We start from the raw sequence: 25,165 nt of genomic DNA on the forward strand, positions 1-25,165 counted from the left end.
AAACATGGGAATAACACATGAAACCTAAAGAAAAAGATAGAGAAAAGATAGCTGATACTGCTGATGTGGACAGACATGCAGGTATTTTACTCCCTAATCAAATACATGTGAAAACACAAAACAAATAATTTTGCCAGTGCAATCCAATACAAGTGCATTGATTTGAGTCAACATTGCTGAAAACGGTTCTGTTTTTCAAAATGAAAAGTTACACATACATTTTCACATCTCAATTACACTAGAATGTCATACTTTGATATTGTGATGTAACAAATTTTAAAATGAAGGTTATAGGCTGGGCACAGTGGCTCAATCCTATAATCCCAGCACTTTGGGAGGCCAAGGCAGGCGGAATCACTTGAGGTCAGGAGTTGGAGACCAGGCTGGCCCAACATGGTGAAACCCCATCTCTACTAAAAATACAAAAGTCAGCCAGGTGTGGTGGCATGCGCCTGTAGTCCCAGCTACTTAGGAGGCTGAGGCAGGAAAATCGCTTGAACCTGGGAGGCGGAGGTTACAGTAGGCTGAGATCACACTACTGTACTCCAGCCTGGGTGACAGAGTGAGACTCTGTCTCAAAAAAATAAAAATAAAATAAAATAAAATAAAATGAAGGTTATAGAAAGTACACACCATCACATCACAAGAGTTTTAAAATGCAAACATTAGGGATTTAGTTGATGTCACAAGGGAACCAAGAAAAATCAGAGGCTAACTTAGGCTAAAAGAGCAAAGGAATTTTCCTGATGATTTAGTAATCCTCCAAATGATAGCCAATTTTCTCTCTAGAATCATTAAAAAACAGCCTAGACAAAACATATGGTAGCAACCAAGTGGAACCCAATCACCAAGAAATGAATAAAACTGTAAATGTTTCTTTTCTTTTTTTTGTTTTGACTTCCCTCTTAATTTCTAATTTTCAAACAAAACATATACTTTAAGTTTGTAAATCCAAATGCCATAAGCATAACATTTTTTTAATAGGGGAAAAGATTCTGGTTAAAAACATTACCAAGTATATCAACAATTATCAAGTGTCAAAAATTAAGATATTAAAAAATACAACTTTAAAGAACATAACTAATATTTCATTGGCAATTAAGAAGATACTTCATAACCTTAGGGACTCAAGAACATCATTGTCAGTATTTGTGTTCTTTCTATATTTTTTCAAAGCTCCTTAAAAACAAAATGCTTGTGGAATTACTGTTCACTTTTCAGAATTCAGGTAAAAGAGTAATTATAGAGAGAAGCTCATATTTGCTGTAGTGAGAATTGTTAGAAAGAGAACCAGACACCATAAGAAGAAACCACAAGTAGAAGTCTATAATAAAATTGAAATTCTAATTTGAATCCAACTTGTTAAAATGGTGTAAGTGGCATTACTTGGTTGTTCTCAGTAAAGCTTATATATTTTCTACAAAAATCTTCCCTACTGCTTTGAGTGGGCTTGCTTTGACTTATGACTGATTAGGCTTACCCAATATTCCAGCAACCCTGAAAGGCACTAAAAGGCATTCTGCCATAGTGAAAGAGAGAAATGGTATTACAGGTTGAGTATTCCTTATCTGAAACGTGTGGAAACAGCAGTGTTTTGAATTTTGGATTTGGGGGGATTTTGGATGCTTTGCATTATACTTACCAGCTGAGCATCCCAAATCCAAAGATCCAAAATGCTCCAATGAGCATTTCCCTGGGGCATCATGTCTAAAAACTCCAAACGTTTTAGATTTTGAATTTCCAATTTTCCAATTTGGGATGCTCAACCTGTTCTAGGAGATAAGTGGGCTGAGAAGAACTGAATCGCTGATGTTTTCTTTCTATAATTGGTTAGAGGTATTATTATAAAAGCCCAGGGGCAGTATGCATCTGAGGCAGAGAGGACATTCATTCATTTATAGCCACTACTATTATAACAGATAATGTGCTAGGCCAAGAGTTGACTGGGAGTGACATGGCTAACAAATATCCCTCCATAATAAGAATTACAATAGATCATGGGCTTAATTAGTTAATAAAAAGATGATTAGTAAAATTTTAAAGAAAATCCCTTATAAAATATGGGTCCATCAGAAAGTAATGCTTCCTTAAGAATGTTGCTCATCAGAACATTTGGCCCATCTGACCCCTCAGAAGTCATCTATATGGCATACCATGCAGCAAGGGCCTGGAAGGCCCAGTCTTGTTGCCATGCCTGCTACTATGAGATGCTTCTAAGGAATCAGGTGGAGGGACTAGTTCAGCCCCACATGTTGTATAGATCTGACTGGAAGCAGCAAGAGGTTGTGGCACGTGGGCAAAGATATTTTGAAGAAGTTCTCAGAATAATGTATGGACCTTGAGAGCTTACTTGGAGGTTCTGGCAGGGGAGTGCAGCTACTCATATACCCTTGATCAAAGAATGGTCCTCCTCTATTGGAGAAGGTCATCCTCTTCAACCAAGAACACAGCTTCAAAAAGGTCGCACATAGAGTGGTCAAGGATGAAGGGGACACCTGCCTACCCAGCCAGATCAGCCGAATCAACCCTGGTGATCAATGGGGTGACAGATATCGCAGCTAGATCGTCCTCACATCCAAAATAATGTATGAATTCCATGAAAGCAAAGCAGAAGCTTTAAAAAATCTATTAGGAGCAGAAAGCACGATGCCCAAAAGGAAAAATGAGAAGAACTTAAAGGACTTTACCCATTTACTGTATTTCAAAGGTCCCGTGAATCCCATGGCTTCTATTATCTTTGTGAAAGCACCAACCTTCTCCTCAACAGGCTGTGGGGAATCTTTGGTAGTAGAAAGCTGATTAACCAAAAAGAAAAAAACTAAAATTAGTTGCAAAAAATTTTTAATAGAATGCTTTGTTCCTCATCAGGTCTGAGAGCATTTTTTTTTTTAAATACAGTCAGGGTCTTCTCCCCTAACCCAGGCTAAAGTGAAGTGGCACAATCATAGCTCACTGCAGCCTCAAACTTCTGGGCTCAAGTGATCCTCCTGCCTCAGCCTCCCAAGTAGCTGGGATTACAGGTGCACGCCATCACGCCAAGTCAATTTTTAAAATTTTCTGTGGAGGTGGGGTCCACAGCCTGTTGTTCTCTGGAGAGGGGGGGTCCATAGCCTATTGCCTAGGCTGGTCTCAAACTCCTGGCCTCAAGCAATCTTCCTGCTTCAGCCTCCCCAAATGCTGGGATTACAGGTGTGAGCCACCATGCTTGGGCTGAGGGCATTTTTATTGCTTAGATTTTTGTTTTCACCTACAATTTTTAATTTTCTTTTTTTTTCTTTTTTCTTTTTTTTTTTTTTTTTTTTTTTGAGACGGAGTCTTGCTCTGTCGCCCAGGCTGGAGTGCAGTGGCGAGATCTCGGCTCACTGCAAGCTCCGCCTCCTGGGTTCCCGCCATTCTCCTGCCTCAGCCTCCCGAGTAGCTGGGACACGCACCCGCCACCATGCCCGGCTAATTTTTTTGTATTTTTAATAGAGATGGAGTTTCACCGTGTTAGCCAGGATGGTCTAGATCTCCTGACCGCATGATCTGCCCGCCTCGGCCTCCCAAAGTGCTGGGATTACAGGCGTGAGCCACCGCGCCTGGCCTAATTTTCATTTTTTTAAGCATCTTATCATTCAGTGAAAACACATTTGGAACTGTACCTAATAGATGCCCTCCAAATTTCAGAGCAAGACATGCCTACCTCATTGACTGTATGTCTATTAACCCATATCTAGCAGATGACAGATGTGGGGTATTAGAATAAAAGTTCTATCAAAAAGAAGACTTTTAAAAGGAAATCTTGACCCCCATCTCCCAAGAACAATTCTGAGAAGTAAAACATTCTATGCTTATTGATGTAATAGGAAAAGGAAAAAAAAATACTGCCTGAAAGCAGTCAAAAGTCATTCAAAACTGCAATCAAGCACTGAATGTTTTTAAACTCTTGCATTTTTTAGTAAAGGTATCACAAATTTTATTAATGACTACAGAAAATATGAGTCTTGTAGTTTGCAAATAACCTCCAAGGAAAGTCTGTTCTAATGTTAACCCTCTCCAAGCAAAGGCAAGCTATCTAACCAATAAAAAATTATCCAAAAGTTAAATATCACTTTATTTTTAACATGTAAAAAACTCATATGTTTTCCTCTTAAGTGTTTTCCAGACACAACAATGGAAGAAACATAGGACATAGCCTCAGAAGGCTTAGGTCCAAATATTCAGGCTGGCATGGTGGCTCACACCTATAATCTCAGTAATCCCAGTACTTTGGGAGGCCGAGGTGGGAGGATCACCTAAGCCCAGGAGTTCAAGGCAGTAGTGAGCCATGATCATGCCACTGCACTCCACCAGGGTAACAGAGCAAGACCTCATCTGTTAAAAAAAATTTTAAAAACAATCCCAGCACTTAGGGAGGCTGAGGCAGGAGGATCGCTTGAAGCCAGGAGTTTGAGACCAACCTAGGTAACAAAACGAGACCCTGGTCTCTACAAAAATTTAAAAATTGGCAGTACACAGTGGTGCATGACTGTAAGTCTCAGCTATTCGGAAGGCTGAGGCAGGAGGATAGCTCGAGCTTGGGAGTTCGAGACTACAGTCAGCTATGAAGGCACCACTCTACTCTAGCCTGGGTGACAGAGCAAGACCTTGTCCCTGAAAAAAAAAAATTCATTTTGTCTGCCACTTACTTACCATCCTTGTGACCTTGGGCAAGTCACTTTACCCCCTGAGCCTCACCTTCTGCATTCGCTAAAACTCACCTAGCTAACAATTTTGTTGAGATCCAAAGAACACCTGTGTGAAAGCACTCTATAAACACAGAATGCACTGATAATTCTCACCTTACGTGTGGTGTGATACTTCCTATTCAGCTGTATGTCTATTCCAGGAATCTGTTCTGATCCACCACATGCTCGGGACTGGCTCATCTGGGGCCACTGAAGAATAAAAACACAGATCTATGCAACACTGAGCACTTACAGGGTTAATCTGAACAGAGCTGTTTCAAAGTAAAGACTATAGGATCTTTCCAACCTTACTTAGCCCACTTCCCCGTGATCAGCTCACCAGGAAGACCCAAGATCAGCACCTAGAAGGGTGTCTAGTACATGGTAGATGCCCAAGAAATATCTGTTGAATACCTGAAGAAATAAAAGAATTTGGGCCAGGCACAATAGCTCACACCTGTAATTCCAACACTTTGGGAGGTCAAGGTGAGAGGATTGCTTGAGGCCAGAGTTTAAGACTCAGCCTGGGGAACATAGCAAGACTCTATTTCTACAAATTTTTTTTTAATTGGCTGGGTGTGGTGGTGCATGCCTATATTCTTAAGCTGCTTGGGAGGCTGAGGTGGGAGGATCACTTGAGCCCAGAAGATCGAGGCTGCAGGGAGCTATCATCACACCACTGCACTTCAACCTGGGCGACTCAGCAAGAGCAAGACCCTGTCTGTAAAAAAAAAAAAAAGAGAGAGAGAGAGAGTGAATTCAAAGGCCAGGTGGCGTGGCTCACACCTGTAATCCCAGCACTTTGGGAGGCCGAGGTGGATGGATCACTTGAGGTCAGGAGTTTGAGAGCCTGGCCAAGATGGTGAAACCCCATCTCTACTAAAAATACAAAAAATTAGCCAGGTGTGGTGGCACATGCCCGTAATCCCAGTTACTCAGGAGCCTGAGGCAGGAGAATAGCTTGAACCAAGGAGGCAGAGGTTGCAGTGAACCAATATCATGCCACTGCACTCCAGCCTGGGCAACACAGCAAGAATCGGTCTCAAAAAAAAAAAAAGAATTCAGCCCTGGAAACCTGGAACTACATCTAAGTCAATTCTAGGATACAGAACTGTAGTATCTATCTATTTAAATATGGGCAGCAGTGCCGTATATGGGGAAAAAAATAAAGACACGAGCCACTTTTAGGTTTAAAACCTGCTTCTGTCACCTACGACAAGCTCAGTGGCCATGGAAAACTTACTGAACCTCAGTTGCAGTAAGGATGAAAGAAGGTAAGATATATAAAGTGCCTTTCACAAAATAGGCACTCAATAAATAGCAGAAGTTTCCATCATCACTATCATCACCAGCATTATTGTTTGGATCACAATCGCCACCTTTTTCATGTTCACATTGCATTTAAAAACAATTTGGCAATAAAATAGCCGTTATTATGTGCCAGATACTATACAGAATGAAAACTGGGAGGAAAGTCCATTAAGGAGATGGTTAATTAAAGTTCAGTCACTCAGTGGAAAATCAGGTATCCATTGAGGGTTTTTTGTTTTGTTTTTGTTGTTGTTGTTTTGTTTTTGTTTTTTGAGACAAGGTCTGGCTCTATGGCCCAGGCTGGAGTGCAGTGGTGCAATCTCAGCTGACTGCAACCTCCACCTCCCCGGCTCAAGCAATTCTCCTGCCTCAGCCTCCTGAGTTGCTGGGACTACAGGCATCTGTCATCACACCCTGCTGATTTTTGTATTTTTGTAGAGACAGTGTCTCCATATGTTGCCCAGGCTGGCCTCAAACTCCTGGGCTCAAGTGAGTGATCTTCCTGCCTTGAACTCCCAAAATGCCTTGAACTCCCAAAATGGGACTACAGGCATGAGCCTGGGTGCCTGGCTGGGATTTTTTTTTTTTTTAAATAGACTTTTTTTTTTTTTTTTAACAGCAGTTTTAGGCTCATAGCAAAACTTCCTGGAAAGGGCAGAGATCCCACATACCCCTTCCCCCACATGCACAGCCTCCCCCGCCATCAACATCCCATACCAGAGTGGTGCATTTGATACAAAGAACGAACCTACATTGACACATCATCATCACTCAGAGTGCACGGTTTACTCAGAGATTATTATTATTGTTAACAACATGAAAAATGCTAAATGCTTATAATATGTATAAAATTCTAGGTAAAACATGACTGCGTAGACTGCATATGGGCAAGTTTAGAAAGAACACACAAGAAACCAAAGAGTTATTTTGTTAAGTTAGAATTATGGATAAATTTAAGAATCTATAGCCAAAATAATTCTGGCAAAAAAAAAAAAAATCTAGTTTCCAAACTCTCACTAATGCTATATTACCTTTACAATAAAAAGGGGTGAGGGGGAGCAGGAAGAGGGCTGACTCTTCAATTCTGGTTTATTCCAAGAAGAAATGGAACACATGGAATGAAAATGATTTTTTTTCTTTAACCCTAACGAAGAAAAAATAGAATTTCTAATTGTGGAATGTTACTATTTACTTTTCTTTCCAAACGAGGATATTAAAAAATTAGTCAGGATTCTTCTGGTCAGTCCCAAGGACACTTAGGCTTTAATTCATAAGTATCAAGCAGGCTTTGTAAAACACAGACTAAACACAGAACACCTCCCCATTACATCACATACATCAATGCAATGGTCCACCTAAAACACAAAGCACTTAAACTGGTTCAAAGAACACAGCCAACAGCAGTTTCCACAAGCTGTGCTTTGGGCTGGGTCCTCTTCTATTAGGTTCTATTAGATCCTTCTTTTTCCTCACAGCTCTAGGAGTAACCAGTAGATTCCTTCTGTGGCTGTCCTACCATCTACTGTATTTCTATCCTACCATTAGCTAACATTTCACACTATATTGAACTACTAAAGTACCTATGTATCTAGTATCAAGGACAACATCTAGTTTCTCCACACCTACACACTTATAAACACACACATTTACTTTTTTGTACTACCCACTCTTGTCCTTGCACTTCCCGCAAAAAATTCACTCGACCCTTAAAGACCTCAATTTTTCCTTTGCTTAGATTAGAAAATATCAATAGGCTGGGCGTGGTGGCTGACGCCTGTAATCCCAACACTTTGGGAGGCCGAGGCGGGAGGGTTGCCTGAGTCCAGGAGTTAGAGACCAGCCTGGGCAACATGGCAAACCACCATCTCTACCCCCCTCCAAAAAAAAAACAAAAATTAGCCAGGCATGGTGGTGTGTGCCTGTAATCCCAGCTACTCAGGAGGCTGAGGCAGGAGAATCGTTTGAACCCAGAAGGCGGAGGTTACAGTGAGCCAAGATCATGCCACTGCACTCCAGCCTGGGTGACAGAGCAAGGCTCTGTCTCAAAAAATAAAAATAAAAAATAAAAAAACAAGAATGACAGAGGCAGAGAAGTAGAAAAGGGGTGCTGGGACAAACTCAAGCGATTCTTGAATACCATGGGCGTGTGTGTCTGCTCCTTTTAGCAACTATAAGCTCCAGGGCACAGCCCATCTTATATGTCTGTCATTTTCTGTCCCAATACTCAACACCATTCTGGGCATGAAGTCATTACTCAATAAAAACTAGGTGGATATTTTTTTTTTTTTCAAAGAGGACAACTTTGGAGAACGTCCAAAAAAAGAACCACAGGAATGATCAAAGGGATGAATAAAAGGTCCTAGTGGAAAGGTCAAAAGGAATTTAGGCTGTTTAGCTTGGAGAAAAGGCAACTGAAGAACTAAAGAGTAACTCAGAATAACAACACTTGAGCTGGAAGAAATCTCAGAGATATTCTGGTCCAACCTTTTCACTTCACAGATGAGGAAACTAACACCAAGGGAGAGGTTGCAATTTGGTAAAGGTAATTTTAGGACAACTTTTTTTTTTTTTTTTTTAAGTTTCATTTCATACAGTGAGGAGAAAACTTTCCCAAGTAACAGGAACATAAATAGCAACAAAAATAGCAATTGCAACTTACTGAAGATCTCCTGTATGTCTAGTACCTACCTACATGCTTGGTGTTTTACTTATGTTATCTCACAACAATCTTATAAAGTATATTTTCCTTTTTTTTTTTTTTTTTTTTTGAGACGGAGTCTCGCTGTGCCCAGGCTGGAATGCAGTGGCATGATCTCAGCTCACTACAACCTCCACCTCCTGGGTTCAAGCAACTCTCCTGCCTCAGCCTCCCAAATAGCTGGGATTACAGATGTGTGCCACCACACCAGCTAATTTTTTTATTTTTTTAGTAGAGACAGGGTTTGACCACATTGGCCAGCCTGGTCTCAAACTCCTGACCTCAAGTGATCAGCCCACCTTAGCCTCCCAAAGTGCTGGTATTACAGGCATGAGCCACCACACCTGCCCCTCCTATTTCTTTTTTTCTTCTTTTTTTTTTTTTTTTGGAGACAGGCTCTTGCTCTGTCACCCAGGCTGGAGTACAGTGGTGTGGTCATGGGTCATTGCAACCTTGACCCCCTAGACTCAAGGGATCCTCCTGCCTCAGCCTCCTGAGTACCTGGGAACACAGAGATCCAGCTATTCCGGATTTTTTGTAGAGATAGGGTCTTGCTATGTTACTCAGGCTGGTCTCAAATTCCTGGCCTCAAACAATCCTCCCACCTTGGCCTCCAGAAGTGCTGAGATTACAGGCATGAGCCATTGTGCCCGGACTATTTTTTCCTGTTTTAGAAATTAGAACACAAAGGCTCAAAGAAGTAAAGTTCATTAAAGACTAGGATATATACTCAAAGCTATGTTCTGTCCCCTATATCAAGCTGCCTTCAAAAGTCTGAGTAGAGTTCAACAACACAGGCTCATGCACACTTAATACCCAGATCTTGATTTCTAAATACTGCTCTCCAATAGAAGGAATCGGGGCTGGGTGCGGTGGCTCATGCCTGTAATCCCAATACTTTGGGAGGCTGAGGCGGGAGGATCACCTGAGGTCAGGAGTTCAAGGCTAACCTGGCCAACATGGTGAAACCCCTTCTCTACTAAAAAATATAAAAATTAGCTGGGCGTGGTGTGTGCGCCTGTAGTCCCCAGCTACTCGGGAGGCTGAGGCAGGACAGTCACTTGAACCTGGGAGGTGGAGGTTGCAGTGAGCCAAGATCGCACCACTGCACTCCCACCTGGGCAACAGAGTGAGACTCCATCTGAAAATAAAAAATAAAAATAAATAAAAAAATAAAATCAGGACTCCTTGGAGTAATGTTTGAATCTAGGGCCAGGGCAAAGAAAATACAGCATGAACCTGAAACATCTTGTGGTGCCAGCAATTAAGAGAGTATTCAAAAAATGATGGGGGGCATGTAGAAAGGCGTTCCCAATAGCCCAAGCTGGGACAATCTAATCAACAAAATAACTAATTGGAAAATGAATTATAAGCCGGGTGCTTATAATTTGCACCTCTCTTTGGGAGACCAAGGCGCATAGATCACAAGGTCAGGAGATGAAGGCCATCCTGGCCAACACGGTGAAACCCCATCTCTACTAAAAATACAAAAATTAGCTGGGCGTGGTGAGCTCGCACCTGTAATCAAGCTATTCAGGAGGCTGAGGCAGGAGAATCACTTGAACCCGGGAGGCGGAGGTTGCAGTGAGCCAAGATCTCGCCACTGCACTCCAGCCTGAGTGACAGAGTGAGACTCCGTCTCAAAAAAAAAAAGAAAAGAAAAGAAAAGAAAATGAATTATAACTCAGAAGAAAATAAATATCCATGAGCTCATACTGGTATAAATAAATAATTGAATAAATAAATGAATGGGGAAGAAGTGACAGCTCTTTCTTACAACAGAGTTCCAGTTAATAAATGTAGGAATGATGGAAATAAAAAATCATTAGACAAACACCACAATAATGATCACTGCAGTGAAGAACCATCAATGCAATTATCATATAATCCATCAATCCTAATTCTGGGTATATATCCAAAAGAATTCAAAGCAGGATCTCTAAGATATTTGTACACTGACATTCACTGCAGCATTATTCACAATAATGTGTGCAAGAGACAGAAGGAACCCAAATGTCCATTGATCCAAATGGATAAAGAAAATATACAATAGAAGAGTACGCAGCCTTAAAAAAAGAAGGAAATCCTGTCATGTGCTACAACATAGATGAACCTTGAGGACATTATGCTAAGTGAAATAAGCATATGCCAGTTATAAAAGAACAAAAACTGTATGAGTCCACTCACATGAAGTATCCTAAAGTAGTCAAAATCACAGAAACAAGGCCAGGGTGATGGCTCATGCCTGTAATCCCAGTGCTTTGGGAGGCTGAGGCGGGCAGATCACTCGAGGTCAGGAGTTGGAGACCAGCCTGGCCAACACAGTGAAACCCCGTCTCTACTAAAAATACAAAAATTAGCCAGGCGTGGTGGTGAGCACCTGTAATCCCAGCTACTCAGGAGGCTGAGGCAGAAATGCTTGAACCTGGGAGGCGGAGGTTGCAGTGAGCTGAGATTGCACCACTGCATTCCAGCCTGGGCGACAGAGTGAAACTCCGTCTCAAAAAAAAAAAAAAAAAAAAAAAAAAAAATCATAGAAACAGAAAGTAGAAAAGCAGGGTGGGGAGAGAATTAGTGTTTAGCATAGAGTTTTGCAAGATGAAAAAGTTTATAGAGATCTGTTGCAAAACAATGTGAATATGCTTAAATTAACATTACTGAACTGTACACTTATAATGGTTATGACAATAAATTTAATGTTAACATATCATTAAAAAAAACTACCAATGACTGCTAAAATTAGTAAGCAAAAGTATAATGTGAAATGGGTATCTGCACAGTCTCCAAGTATCTCCTGACAAGATACTAATTACAAAGGGAAAATACTAACTTTAGAGTTCAGGAACCTGACAAACACCAATTTAACCAAGTGGCCAAAGTTATAAGACCTACTAGCATTATGTATCCCCTGATATGATGCACTGAGAAGGGAATAACATCATTTTTGCCAAAAATGCATAACCTCAATCTCATTATAAGAAAATATTAGAAAGGCCGGGCTTTCTATATTATAGGTGGTAGCTCACACCTATAATCCCAGCATTTTGAGAGGCCGAGGTGGGCGGATCACCTCAGATCAGGAGTTCAAGACCAGCCTGGCCAACGTGGCAAAACCCCTTCTCTACTAAAAATACAAAAAGTAGCTGGGTGTGGTGGCGGGCACCTGCAATCCCAGTTACTGGGGAGGCTGAGGCAAGACAATCACTTGAACAGGAGGCAGAGGTTGCAGTGAGCCAAGATCGCACCACTGCACTCTAGCATGGGTGACAGAGCAAGACTCTGTCTCAAAAAAATGAATAAAAAATAAAAGAAAATAAAGAAAAAAGAAAAGAAAATATTACACAAACTCAAATTGAGAAACATTCTACAAATAACTGACTAGTACTCTTCAAAAGTGTCTAAATCTTGAGAAGAAAAAGAATAAGAAAATGTGACCAGACACAGTGGCTCATACCTATATTCCCAGCACTTGGGGAGGCCCACAGGGGTGGATCACTTGAGGTCAGGAGTTTGAGACCAGCCTGTTCACCAAATGGTGAAACCCCGTCTCTACTAAAAATACAAAAATCAGCCAGGTGTCATGGCACATACTTGTAATCCCAGCTACTTGGGAGGCTGAGGTGGGAGGATCGCTTGAACCCAGGAGGTGGAGGTTGCAGTGAGCAAGATAGTGCCACTGCCAAGATAGTGTCATCCACCCTGGACAACAGAGTGGGACTCTGTCTTAAAAAAAAAAAATGAAAATTTAACAGATTGGAGACGACTAAGAATATATGACAACTGGATTTGTTATCGCAGACCAAAAAAGGACATTCATAAAAAAAAAAAAAACTTGACAAAATTGGAACAAATAGACTAATTAATAGTATTATTTCAATGTTAATTTCCTGGTTTCAGTAATTGCACCATGGTTATGTAAGAGGTTAACATTAGGGGAAGCCAGATGAAGGCTATTTGGGAATGCTACTACTTTTACAACTCTTACATAAGTCTAAAATTATTTCAAAATTTAAAAAATATTTTTAAGTAGACAGAACTTCAAGAGGCTAATTAAGACAAAGCTGAAAGTATGTCTCTAGCTCTTTGAAAACAATAATAGGATTATAGCACTGGACATTACCTTACAGATACCTGATACTACCACTCATCGAAGGAAGGATTCCTTTATGTCAGGCCCTTGACATACATTCATCCTACCACTGCCTGAATATTTCCAGTAAGAGTAAATTTACTATGTGAAAACGCAGCTCACACATCCCATTATGCACAATTCTAATTAACAAAACTCTTTCTCATTCTGAGCCAAATCTTCCTCCCTGTGAGACATGTACCTGAGGATGCCATTCTGAAGCAGAAGTTTCCAACCAGGGGACCTCAAAGATAGGAAGATACTCCAGTAAGTTACAGTCGATACGACAAAAGGTCCAGTTGATTTACAATGACTAAAATTACATCTGGTCAGCATGAGATAAACCACTCTCAGTTATTTACATAAATGCTTTGCTATAATGTTGTCCCAGAGCCTAATACAGTACCCGGTACTTATTAGGTGCTCAAGAAACGTTTACTGACCCAAAGAGTAGGGCACAAGTCAGAGATTCATATAATGAGTTATTTTCCCCTACCATCTACACACATACAAATAACAAATACTATTAAAAATTTGTACAAAAAGTAACAGAACACAGCCCAAGCTCTGAAAAGAAATACCTGCATAACTACCCAAAGTAGATGCCTCTTCTGCACAGGCATATTCTCCATTCATTCAACATATACTTAGTGACTACTCTGTGCCAGGCATAGTGAAAAGACCAGGAAATACAAGAAAAAAGCAAGATGTCCTCAGAAGGGCAGGGCTTACACATTAATTGGAGGGAATTTTTAAGTAGATTATATATGCTACATAAATTATATAATATATAATTACATATAGCAAACATATTTTTAATTGCATTGAATACGAAAAAGAAAGTTAATGACTACAGATAAAAATCATAAATTGGTAAGAAAAATGAGTTCCCAATAGACGAATGGAGAAATGCCATAAACATACAATTTTCACAAACTGAAAAACAACTGATCAATACAGAAAAAATACATAACCCTGAGAGCTAAACAAAGAAATACAAGGTAAAACAAGGTAACATTTCCTACCCAATTTATTTAAGTTAAAAAAAACTCAACTTGAGAGAGGTAATAATGAAAAACTACTTATACATACATTGCTGGTGGCAGCATAAATTAAAACAACCTTTTGAAGAGGCAAACTGTTCATACTCTGACCCAAGGTATGCCTTCCTAGGAATTATTAATAAGTAATTAAAAGTAAGAAAAAAATATGTGCTAAGACAATGGTAAGAAAATTAAAGCTTATAATGGCAAAAAAAAGGAAATGATTTTCATATCAAAGGCTAAGTAAATAAAATATTATATGGTCATTAAATTTTTAATTACAAAGTCTATCAAAACAATATGAATAATGTCCACTCTAATAAGTGAAAAGGTACCAGAATATAAACTTCTGTGGACATTTGTTAGGGTACTTCAGGAATAACATTACATATACATACACACACACACACACACACACAAACACACAAACACACACACACACACACACACAGGCTGAAAAAGAACCAGCAGAGATAAAATACTGACGTTTTCAGATTTGAAGTCATAGATGATTTATTTCCCTTATTACTAAATTATTTGTATTATTAACAAAAATCAGGAGGGAGAAAACCCCTCACACAAGGTCCAAGGTAAACTACATTATAATGATTAGGTGGTCAATGGTAAATGAATACCTCAAATAATTGTTTCTTGGATTTTATATTCATATAAAGGAAAAAGAAATAATTATCATGCCCAAATAAAAGTAGCACAAGATGGCCACAAAAAGAAAATTGAAAAAGGTTAACTCGGAGATGAATATCTGGAAAAATTCCCTAACAGTAAAAATCATCAGACTGTAGCATGGTATCCTAGGCTAAGTTCCACTGCTAGGGTATTTAGAAGTAACGCCCTAGACACCATACTTTAGGAATCAGTCCTAAGTTGGCACCACAGAGACCCAGAGTGGTCTCATGAGGTTTTTCCATCACACAATTTGGTTGGCTAATCTATAAATACATGACATTTGCACATAAACACTAAGGTTTTCATACTAAGCAAAAGAACAACAAATCTTACCTGGGAAGTGCCAGACAGAGCCCTGTCCCCCTGTCCTTGGGTAGGAGACACAGGTATCAATCGGCTGCATACTGGAACCCACTGAGAAATGCTAGTCTGGTTCCTCTAAAGAAAGAAAATAATAATCTGTCAGGAATCTAAATCATACTCCCTACATGGAAGGCAAAGAGTGTACCTGTGATACTGTAATATAATTAGAAATATATATTTGGCCTTCACCTCTAGTTCCTGGCACAGAGCTCCTAAAACCCTTGGAATTTCTGAGTGAGGGGGGTGTCTGTAACTCATAATAAGCCCCTTTCAACCATACCTGAGTTTATGCTAATGAGGTGATTCATGCAGGATGGAGGCTGGTTGCCAGAGAAACCTACCACAGGAGTAGAGGGTTGGAACTCAGCCCCAACTCCTCAAGGCATCCCCACCTCCAGGAGAGGAGAGGGATTAGAGACTGAGCCAATCACTGGTACCCAGTGATTTAATCAATCATGCCAACAATAAGCCTCCACAAAGATTCTAAATGACAGAGTTCAGAGAACTTCCGGTAAAGATGAAAAACTCTTTTTTCTATACTCAACACTCCACTTCTGATACCAAATGTGCAGGGGCAAGGGGTCTCCATACCAAGCAATTCTCTAGTTCTCTGCAGACACCAACTGGGTGTCCTACAATTTAACTTAATTCTTACACTAACTGCCTGGAGTTAGCAGAGACCTCACAGCACCATCCAACAGGACTGTCCCCCACTTCAGACTCCCATCACAAGTAGTGGGTCCCCAGGTTACTCACACTTTTGTCCAACTTGTCCATACATTGGAGGTTCCCACAGCTGCCTCCTCAGATTCAATAATTTGCTAGCATGGCTCAACTCGGGGAGGCACTTCACTTACTTTTATCAGTTTATTATAAGGGATACACCTCGGGAACAGCCAAATGGAAGCGATGCAAAAGACAAGGTACTGGGTGGGAGCTTGCTCTCCGGGTGTGCCACCCTCCCTACACTTTGATGTGTTTACTAACCTAGAAGCTCTCCAAACCCAAGGATTTCTATGGAGGCTTCATTACGTAGACATGATTGATTATCACTGATCACTGGTGATCAGCTCAATCTCCAGCCCCTCTCCCCTTCCAAAAGTCAGGGAGGAGTGGGAGAAGCTACAAGTTCCAACCTTCTACACACATATTTGTTCCTCTAGCAACCAGCCTCTACCCTCCAAGAGTCACCTTATTAACATAAACTCACTGCCGGGCATAGCAGCTCATGCCTTCACTCCTATTATCTCAGCACTTTTGAGAGGCTGAAGCAGGATTACTTGAAGCCAGGAGGTTGAAACCAGCCTGGGCAACAAAGCGAGACCCCCGGCTATACAAAAAAAACCCATAAACTCATGTATGGTTGAAAGGGGCTTATTATAAATAAAAAAAAAAAAACCATTCCTCTCACCCCAATCACTCTGCAAGGGTTTCAAGAGCTCTGTGCCAGCAACCAGGGATAAAGACCAAATATATATTTCTTCTCTCACAATATCATATCTGGGTTGCAGCCACAGGCCAGGAGGGTGGCACACTCTAATTCCACAGGGACAGAAGCGACTACACTCAGGACCATTCCAGATCTGGCCTTTAGTACCTAAGTTTAGAAATCCTGCCAGAATGGGGTATCACATGAATGAAGAACTTCCAAAATGGGACCAAGACCAAGCCTCCACATGCTCATTTCTCCAAGGATAAGATAAACCACTGCCTACTACTGATTCCACAGACTAAAATAATTCTGGTAATAGGTGACTCAAGCAGTGGGCACGGGCTCCCTCTGGGAAGAGAAACAAAATAAGCAGACTTCTGGCATTTTATGATTAGATTATAATTCAAATTACAGTTTGCAATGTCTTTTTTTTTTTTTGAGGCTGAGTCTCGCTCTGTCACCCAGGCTGGAATGCAGGGCCATGATCCCAGCTCATTGCAATTTCCACCTCCTGGGTTCAAGCGATTCTTACGCCTCAGACTCCCAAGTGGCTGGGACTACAGGCATGAGCCACCACATAGGGCTAATTTCTGTATTTTTAGTAGAGACAGGGTTTCACCATGTTGACCAGGCTGGTCTTAAACTGCTGACCTTAAGTGATCTACCTACCTCGGACTCCCAAAATGCTGGGATTACAGATGTGAGCCACTGTGCCTGGCCTTTTTTTTTTTTTTTTTTTTTTTTTAAGAGACAGGGTCTCACTACATTCCCCAGGCTGGAGTCCAGTGCCTAGTCATGGTGCTAACATTGCACACTACAGCCTCAAATGCCTGATGCCTGGGCTCAAGTGATCCTCCCACCTCAGCCTCCCAAGTAGCTGGAACTAAAGGCTTGCATAGCTGTGCCTGGCTTACAATGTGTTTTCATAAACACTGACTTACTTACCTGATCTTCATAGAATCCCTTTATAGTAAGCAATGCTGAGATCATCATCATCCCCAAAAGGAGAAGGAAACTAGGGTAGAAGTTTTGCAGTGGGAAAACACACGTGGGCAACTTGATTTCCAAGACAAGAGAGATTAAATGGCTGTTCAAGCTAAAACTGAGATTCACGTTTTCCCTCTAACATGAAGCTCACTTCAGAAAGGTCTCTTGGCCAAAGTGAGAGGCTAGGCTGGAGAAAGGGATAGCTCTCTCTTGCTAAATAAGAAGTCTGCTTTATTTTATGAACCTGAAATACATTCCACTGTATAAATGATAGCCATGTACACAGCACTGGAAATCTTAATTTTAGGAACCAACTCTAGGGATCTGAGGGTTTTCTTCACTTGACCTGTAGACCTTATAGGGCCATAATGAGGACCAGATACATAAATTGCTTGAAAATCCTTTGCCAAGCATAATGTATAACACAGTCAGCCCTCCACAGCCATGGGTTCTGCATCCATGGATTCAGCCACCCACAGATTAAAATATTCAGGAAAAAAATACCGGGCATGGTGGCGTGCACCTGTAGTCCCAGCTACTCTGGAGGCTGAGGCACGAGAATCACTTGAACCCAGGAGGTGAAGGTTGCAAGTGAGCAGAGATTGTGCCACTGCACTCCAGCCTGGGCGATAGAGAGGGAGACTCTGTCTCAAAAAAAAAAAAAAAAGAAAAAAAAAGAAAAATCAGGCCGGGCGCGGTAGCTCACGTCTGTAATCCCAGCACTTTGGGAGGCCGAGGCTGGCGGATCACGAGGTCAGGAGATCGAGACCATCGTGGCTAACACAGTGAAACCCCTTCTCTACTAAAAATACAAAAAAATTAGCCAGGCGTGGTGGTGGGCGCCTGTAATCCCAGCTACTCAGGAGGCTGAGGTAGGAGAATGGCATGAACCCGGGAGGCGGAGCTTGCAGTGAGCCAAGATCACGCCACTGCACTCCAGCCTGGGTGACAGAGCGAGACTGTCTCAAAAAAAAAAAAAAAAGAAAAAAGAAAAAAAAATCAGGAAAAAAACATGCCATACTAAACATGTAGACTTTTTTTTCTCATCACTACTCCCTAAATAATACAGTATAACAACTATTTACATAGCACCTATATTGTATTAAATGTAAGTAATCTAGAGATTATTTAAAGTACATGGGGGAATATACATAGGTTATATGCAAATACTATGCCACTTCGTATCAAGGACTTGAGCATCCATGGATTTTGCTATCCGAGGGAGGTCCTGGAACCAAAGGACCAGGGATACTTGGGGACAATTGTACTAGGAGTCAAAGATTCTAGTTTAAATTCAGCTACTCTAACATTATCTTTACAAGTAATTTAACCTCTGTGACATTCAGTTTCCTGATAGCAATTATGAGGAACACTTAATGAGCATTTGATGGCAGGCACTTTTCTGGTACTTTACATATATGAACTCATTTAAACTTCACAATCACCACTCATGTAGGTATATCATTATCCCATTTATACAAAAAAGGAAACTGAGGCATGGAGAGGATAAGCAACCTCCCAATGTCACATAGTTCTAACAGCAGGATTAAGATATGAACCCAGACAACCCAACTCTAGAATCCTTGCTCATTTATGGGATGAAAGGGTAGAATATCTGCAAGGTACCTTCTAGCTCTAACACTATATGACCTGGTCTGGAACCAATTAAAACAGCATATTGTGGAAAGTGCCACATAACTAAAGGCAGGAAGTACTGTTCAGAAGCTACATATTAGATAATCACCTCTGTGAGCCTTGGTTGTCTCTTTTTATCAAAAATAAAGACAAAATCCCCACTTCTCAGGATTTTCTTTAAAATTAACAAATGTACCTTGCAGTATGTTCAGCACAATATTAAGTTGAATCTGAATCTCCACTTCCTCGAGTAGAAACAGGTTGAGGTGGGGTGGAGAAAGGCATTAAATTTTTAAACCTACAGATGCTTTCTAAAGTGTCTCACAGTTCTAAAATTGTATAATTGCCACTTACAGCACCTTAAATTTCAAATGAAAAGTGGAGCTAAAAATATTTTATTTGAGCTGCGGTTGGATCAGTTGAAATGGTTTTCCAAGTGAGAGACAGTTACTGGTGTTTTGTTTTACAAACACTGACAGATTTACCAGAAACATTCAATGTCAGATGTTCCTGTACTAAAAATGTTAACTATGGGATAAGAGGAAACTGCTTCAGATTCAGGGCCAAAGGCGGGGGGAGGGTGCAGGGGGAGCAAGAGGAAATTACAAGTTGAAACAATGCAAACTTTTGGAAGATTTTCTGAAGAATTTCATCATGTAATTTCCAATGTCAACAAAACTTTTCTCTGTAATTTTGGCTCCGGTTGGTCTTAGGCCAATACTTTTAAATCAGTTCTTATTAGAAGAAAGGAACAATCAGCTGTTCTTTCCTTCGCCAATCCTACAACAATTCTTGTCCAAATCCTTAATTGAAACCACTGAAGTGTAACAGAAAGGGTAATCCCAAGTCTGCCATCAAATAGCTGTGAACTGGTTACTCAACAATCTGGGCCTCCATTTTCCCTTATGAAAAATGGGAATAATAAAAGCTATCTCACAGGAGTGTTCCCAGGAACATTCCTAAAAGCACTTTGATAACAGAAAAACACAACTAAAGGCATCACTGTTATGAACAACTGTTACCGAATTATACAAGCCCTGCTTTCCCCAGCAAACTGCCAGAGAAGCAAAAACTGTTTTCTTAAAATATTGTTTGGAATCTGGCATTTATTCCCTTTCTCAAAAGCTTGCAGTGGTTTCCAAGGACCTCTTTATTGAAACTTAAACACCTGGTCCTTACTGGTCTTTACCAACTGGACCCCTCTAAACTCATAATACTTACTGTGTTTTCCACTCAACAGTTTCAACACCTGACTCAGATTCTCTGGTTTGGGAATCACTGCTTCACTCCACACATGCTAATTCCCTTGTAGTAATTTCCTCTGGGACTCTCCTCTTCACTCCAACCCAAACTATAAGCTCAATTGCTTCAAGAAATCTCTTTAGGCCGGGCGCAGTGGCTCACATCTGTAATCCCAGCACTTTGGGAGACCATAGGCGGGCAGATCACCTGAGGTCAGGAGTTCGAGACCAGCCTGGCCAACATGGCAAAACCCCATCTCTACTAAAAATACAAAAATTAGCCGGACATGGTGGCAGGTGCCTGTAATCCCAGCTACTCGGGAGGCTGAGGCAGGGAGAATCGCTTGAACTGGGGAGACAGAGATTACAGTGAGCCAAAATCAGGCCACTGCACTCCAGCCTGCGTGACAGAGCAAGACTCCACTCAAAAAAAAAAAAAAAGAAAAGAAATCTGTCTAGATGTCAGCTTCTGGTTCTACTGGCTCTACTCAGTCCTTTTTTTTTTTTTTTTTTTTTGAGATGGAGTCTTACTCTGTCACTCAGGCTGGAGTGCAGTGGCGCAATCTCGGCTCACCGCAAACTTCACCTCCTGGATTCAAGCAATTCTCCTGCCTCAGCCTGCCGAGTAGCTGGGACTACAGCGGCGCGCTACCACGCCCAGCTAATTTTTGTATTTTCAGTAGAGGCGGGGTTTCACCATGTTGGCCAGGCTGGTCTCAAACTCCTGATCTCAGGTGATCCACCGGCCTCGGCTTCCCAAAGTGCTGGGATTACAGGCATGAGCCACCATGTCGACCTCTACTCGTCCTTTTTCCTTTCCACCTCTTCCACCACTTCATCTATAAATATAAATCTGTGGAAGTACTTATCTCTCTCTTAAGGTACTAATATATTAGGCCTATAACAATTAGCACATCTCAACTTCTCCCAAGTTCAAAAGACATTCATAGCCACTCCCAATGGCAAAAATTATTCCTTTAACTTAAGATAAATGCACTGTTACTAAGTGGGAACTAGTTTTATTGCCATTTTGCCTTTCCAACACTTCAAAACCAAAAAAAAAATTTTTTTCTTTTTTTTTTTTGAGACGGAGTCTCGCTCCGTTGCCCAGGCTGGAGTGCAGTGGCGCAATCTCAGCTCACTGCAAGCTCCACCTCCCAGGTTCACGCCATTCTCCTGCCTCAGCCTCCCAAGTAGCTGGGACTACAGGCGCCCGCCACCACGCCCAGCTAATTTTTTGTATTTTTAGTAGAGATGGGGTTTCACCATGTTCGCCAGGATGGTCTTGATCTCCTGACCTTGTGATCCGCCCGCCTCGGCCTCCCAAAGTGCTGGGATTACAGGTGTGAGCCACCATGCCTGGCCAAAACCAAAATTTTTAAGATAGGCTTCATGTTTTCGTTTCCCGTGCACATTGTTAATTGCAGTGATTTTTACATCAGTATTTCAAAACATTCTGACATACCACCTCTTGTACTGACTACCCTTTAATCAGTCCACTGACAGGCCTGTTTCTGCATGTGGTTTTTTAAGATACATAGTATTTTCCTTGGCTCATTCATGAGCTAGAAAACAATTTACAGGTGTAGCGGATTCTAGTTATTCACCATAAAATCACCACAAACACTGAGTTAGCAAATACTGAACCATTGCTTCTAAAGGAAATGCCAGACTTAGGTTCCTGGAAGCCTCTGGTCACAACATTCATCAACCAATCAATATATAACCTTGTTTTATTGGTTTCTGTTGAAAGACACCCTATTTAATATACATTGTTGATTCATTAACACGGAACTCACAGCCAACAGCACTATAACTCACTTAGCAAAATTTACCTAACAAACATATTTTCCCATAAGGCACATTGTGGCCTTCTTGCACTCAGCAATGCTAGATAGCGTTTCCATACTACACTTGGGTGACATTTTAAAGATGGGATTCACCAACAAAAGCACAAAAATACGAAAAATATGGCACTAAACAGGCCATTAAAAGAATACTTGTTACAGTATGAAAACTGAAACAAGAAGGCGGAATGTTGACCCATCTCAGCCAGGAACACACACATTGGCAGCTCAAATTTCTTACCCCTCTGCAAATGTCCACAAGTGACTACAAAAGTGCTGCAAGTATTGATTTTGGGGTTTCAAATAAATTTTAGCAACTAGGTGAGTTCACAAATATAGAATCTGTGAATAATGAAAATCAATTATAAACATGAAATCCACTTTTTTTTTTTTTTTTTTTTTTTTGAGACAGAGTTTCACTCTTGTTGCCCAGACTGGAGTGCAATGACGCAATCTCAGCTCACCGCAACCTCTGCCTCCTGGGTTCAAGTGATTCTCCTGCCTCAGCCTCCCGAGCAGCTGGGATTACAGGTATGCGCCACCATGCCCAGCTAATTTTGTATTTTCAGTAGAGACGGGGTTTCTCCATGTTGGTCAGGCTGGTCTCGAACTCCCAACCTCAGGTGATCCCTCAGCCTCAGCCTCCCAAAGTGCTGGGATTACAGGCATGAGCCACCATGCCCACCCGAAATCCACTTTATAAGTCACCACTGGTGCCTATATTCCAAATGCCATGGATACTAACTCAATTCCGGAGTCCAAAGAACAGATACTACGGTAACAAACTTTCCTTCCAGTTACAATGTGGCATGCTATAATACAAAAGGATATTTCCACAGAGGGAAGAAGAGAATGTTTAACCATTCCTTCAAAAATTACTGAATACAGGCCGGGCATAGTGGCTCACGCCTGTAATCCCAGCACTTTGTGGCTCACGCCTGTAATCCCAACACTTTGTGAGGCTGAGGTGGGTGGATCACTTGAGGTCAGGAGTTCGAGACCAGCCTGGCTAACATAGTGAAACCCGTCTGTACTAAAAAATACATAATATAGGCCGGGCGCGGTGGCTTACGCCTGTAATCCCAGCACTTTGGGAGGCCGAGGCAGGCAGATCACGAGGTCAGGAGATTGAAACCATCCTGGCTAACATGGTGAAACCCCGTCTCTACTAAAAATACAAAAAATTAGCTGGGTGTGGTGGTGGGCGCCTGTAGTCCCAGCTACTTGGGAGGCTGAGGCAGGAGAATGGCGTGAACCTGGGAGGCGGAGCTTGCAGTGAGCTGAGATCGCACCACTGCACTCTAGCCTGGGCGACAGAGCGAGACTCCATCTCAAAAAACAAACAAACAAAAAATATATATATAATATATATAAATTAGCCGGGCATGGTGGCGCATGCTGGTAATCCCAGCTACTCAGGAGGCTGAGGCACAAGGATCGCTTGAACCCGGGAGGCGGAGGTTGCAGTAGGCAGAGATCATGCTGCTGTACTCCAGCCTGGGTGACAGAGTGAGACCCCATCTCAAACAATAACAAAAAATTACTCCAGTACTTTGGGAGGCCGAGGCAGGCGGACTGCCTGAGCTCAGGAGTTTGCAACCAGCCTGGGCAACACAGTGAAACCCCGTCTCTACTAAAATACAAAAAAATTAGCTGGGCATGAGGGCAGGCACCTGCAGTCCCAGCTACTTCGGAGGCTGAGGCAGGAGAATTGCTTGAACCCGGGAGGCGGAGGTTGCAGTGACCTGAGATTGCGCCATTGCACTACAGCCTAGGGGGCAAGAGCGAGACTTCGTCTCAAAAAAAAAAAAAAAAAAAATTACCTATACACTGCCTCCTCCCACTTTTTTGGGAGTTTTCAATCTGAGCTTTCAAAAGATTGATTACATACAGGAAAGATTTGAATAAATCAATAAATACATTAAGGGTGAGGGGTCAGGTTTCTATCAGAGAAAGGAGTTAACAAATATGGCAACGCAAAAGAGTAGAACAAACCCTGTGGTATTAGAATAGATTAGAATAACTGGTGTGGGCTTTTAATATATAAAGAAAAAGATATATGCATGTTTATGCATATATATAGACATATATATATTTCCTACCCACATCCTGGTAGGGCCTGCAGACAATGACACTCCAGTAGCAATAAGCGCATGTAGCACCCAGATGTGGTTTCTAAATAGCAACAACCACTAAAGGAACTAGTCTCCTCAGGAGACAAGTTGACTCCAGAATGGGGATGATGTTCATCAAAGCCTTACAAAGAACTGGCATTATTCCCAGACATCCCATTACTGGGTATATACCCAAAGGATTATAAATCATGCTGCTATAAAGACACACACACACGTATGTTTATTGAGGCACTACTCACAATAGCAAAGACTTAGAAACAACCCAAATGCCCAACAATGACAGACTGGATTAAGAAAATGTGGCACATATACACCATGGAATACTATGCAGCCATAAAAAAGGATGAGTTCATATCCTTTGTAGGGACATGGATGAAGCTGGAAACCATCATTCTCAGCAAACTATCACAAGGACAGAAAACCAAACACCGCATGTTCTCACTCAGAGGTGGGAATTGAACAATGAGAACACTTGGACACAGGAAGGGGAACATCACACACTAGGGCCTGTCGTGGGGTGGGGGGAGCGGGGAGGGATAGCATTAAGAGATATACCTAGGCTGGGTGTGGTGGCTCATGCCTGTAATCCAAACACTTTGGGAGGCCGAGGTGGGCGGATCACAAGGTCAGGAGATCGAGACCATCCTGGCTAACATGGTGAAACCCCATCTCTACTAAAAATACAAAAAATTAGCCAGGCGTGGCCGGGCGCAGTGGCTCACGCTTGTAATCCCAGCACTTTGGGAAGCCGAGGCAGGCGGATCACGAGGTCAGGAGATCGAGACCACGGTGAAATGCCGTCTCTACTAAAAATACAAAAAATTAGCCGGGCGTGGTGGCGGGCGCCTGTAGTCCCAGCTACTCGGAGAGGCTGAGGCAGGAGAATGGCGTGAACCCAGGAGGCGGAGTTTGCAGTGAGCCGAGATCGCGCCACTGCACTCCAGCCTGGGT

At 41.7% G+C, this 25,165-nt stretch overlaps 1 protein-coding gene across 4 annotated transcripts in view; it reads right to left on the reverse strand.

Annotated features, from left to right (window-relative positions):
- Nucleotides 1-25,165, reverse strand: part of LOC100983071 (ubiquinol-cytochrome c reductase complex assembly factor 1) — a 109,089-nt gene that overhangs the window by 75,020 nt on the left and 8,904 nt on the right. Inside the window, exons 2-5 of one of the 4 annotated variants that reach the window (XM_034947661.3) lie at nt 14,908-15,012; nt 13,047-13,088; nt 4,821-4,916; nt 2,688-2,795 (exon numbers count right to left, since the gene is read on the reverse strand). In XM_034947661.3, the coding sequence (XP_034803552.1) occupies nt 2,688-2,795; nt 4,821-4,916; nt 13,047-13,088; nt 14,908-15,012 (351 nt within the window). The remainder of the gene's footprint in view (nt 1-2,687; nt 2,796-4,820; nt 4,917-13,046; nt 13,089-14,907; nt 15,013-25,165) is intronic. The other 3 variants (XM_003831845.5, XM_003831847.5, XM_034947665.2) reach the window with 3 other exon arrangements.

This window comes from Pan paniscus, chromosome 21 (genome assembly GCF_029289425.2).
Source record: "Pan paniscus chromosome 21, NHGRI_mPanPan1-v2.0_pri, whole genome shotgun sequence".
Classification (NCBI taxonomy): Eukaryota; Metazoa; Chordata; class Mammalia; order Primates; family Hominidae; genus Pan; species Pan paniscus.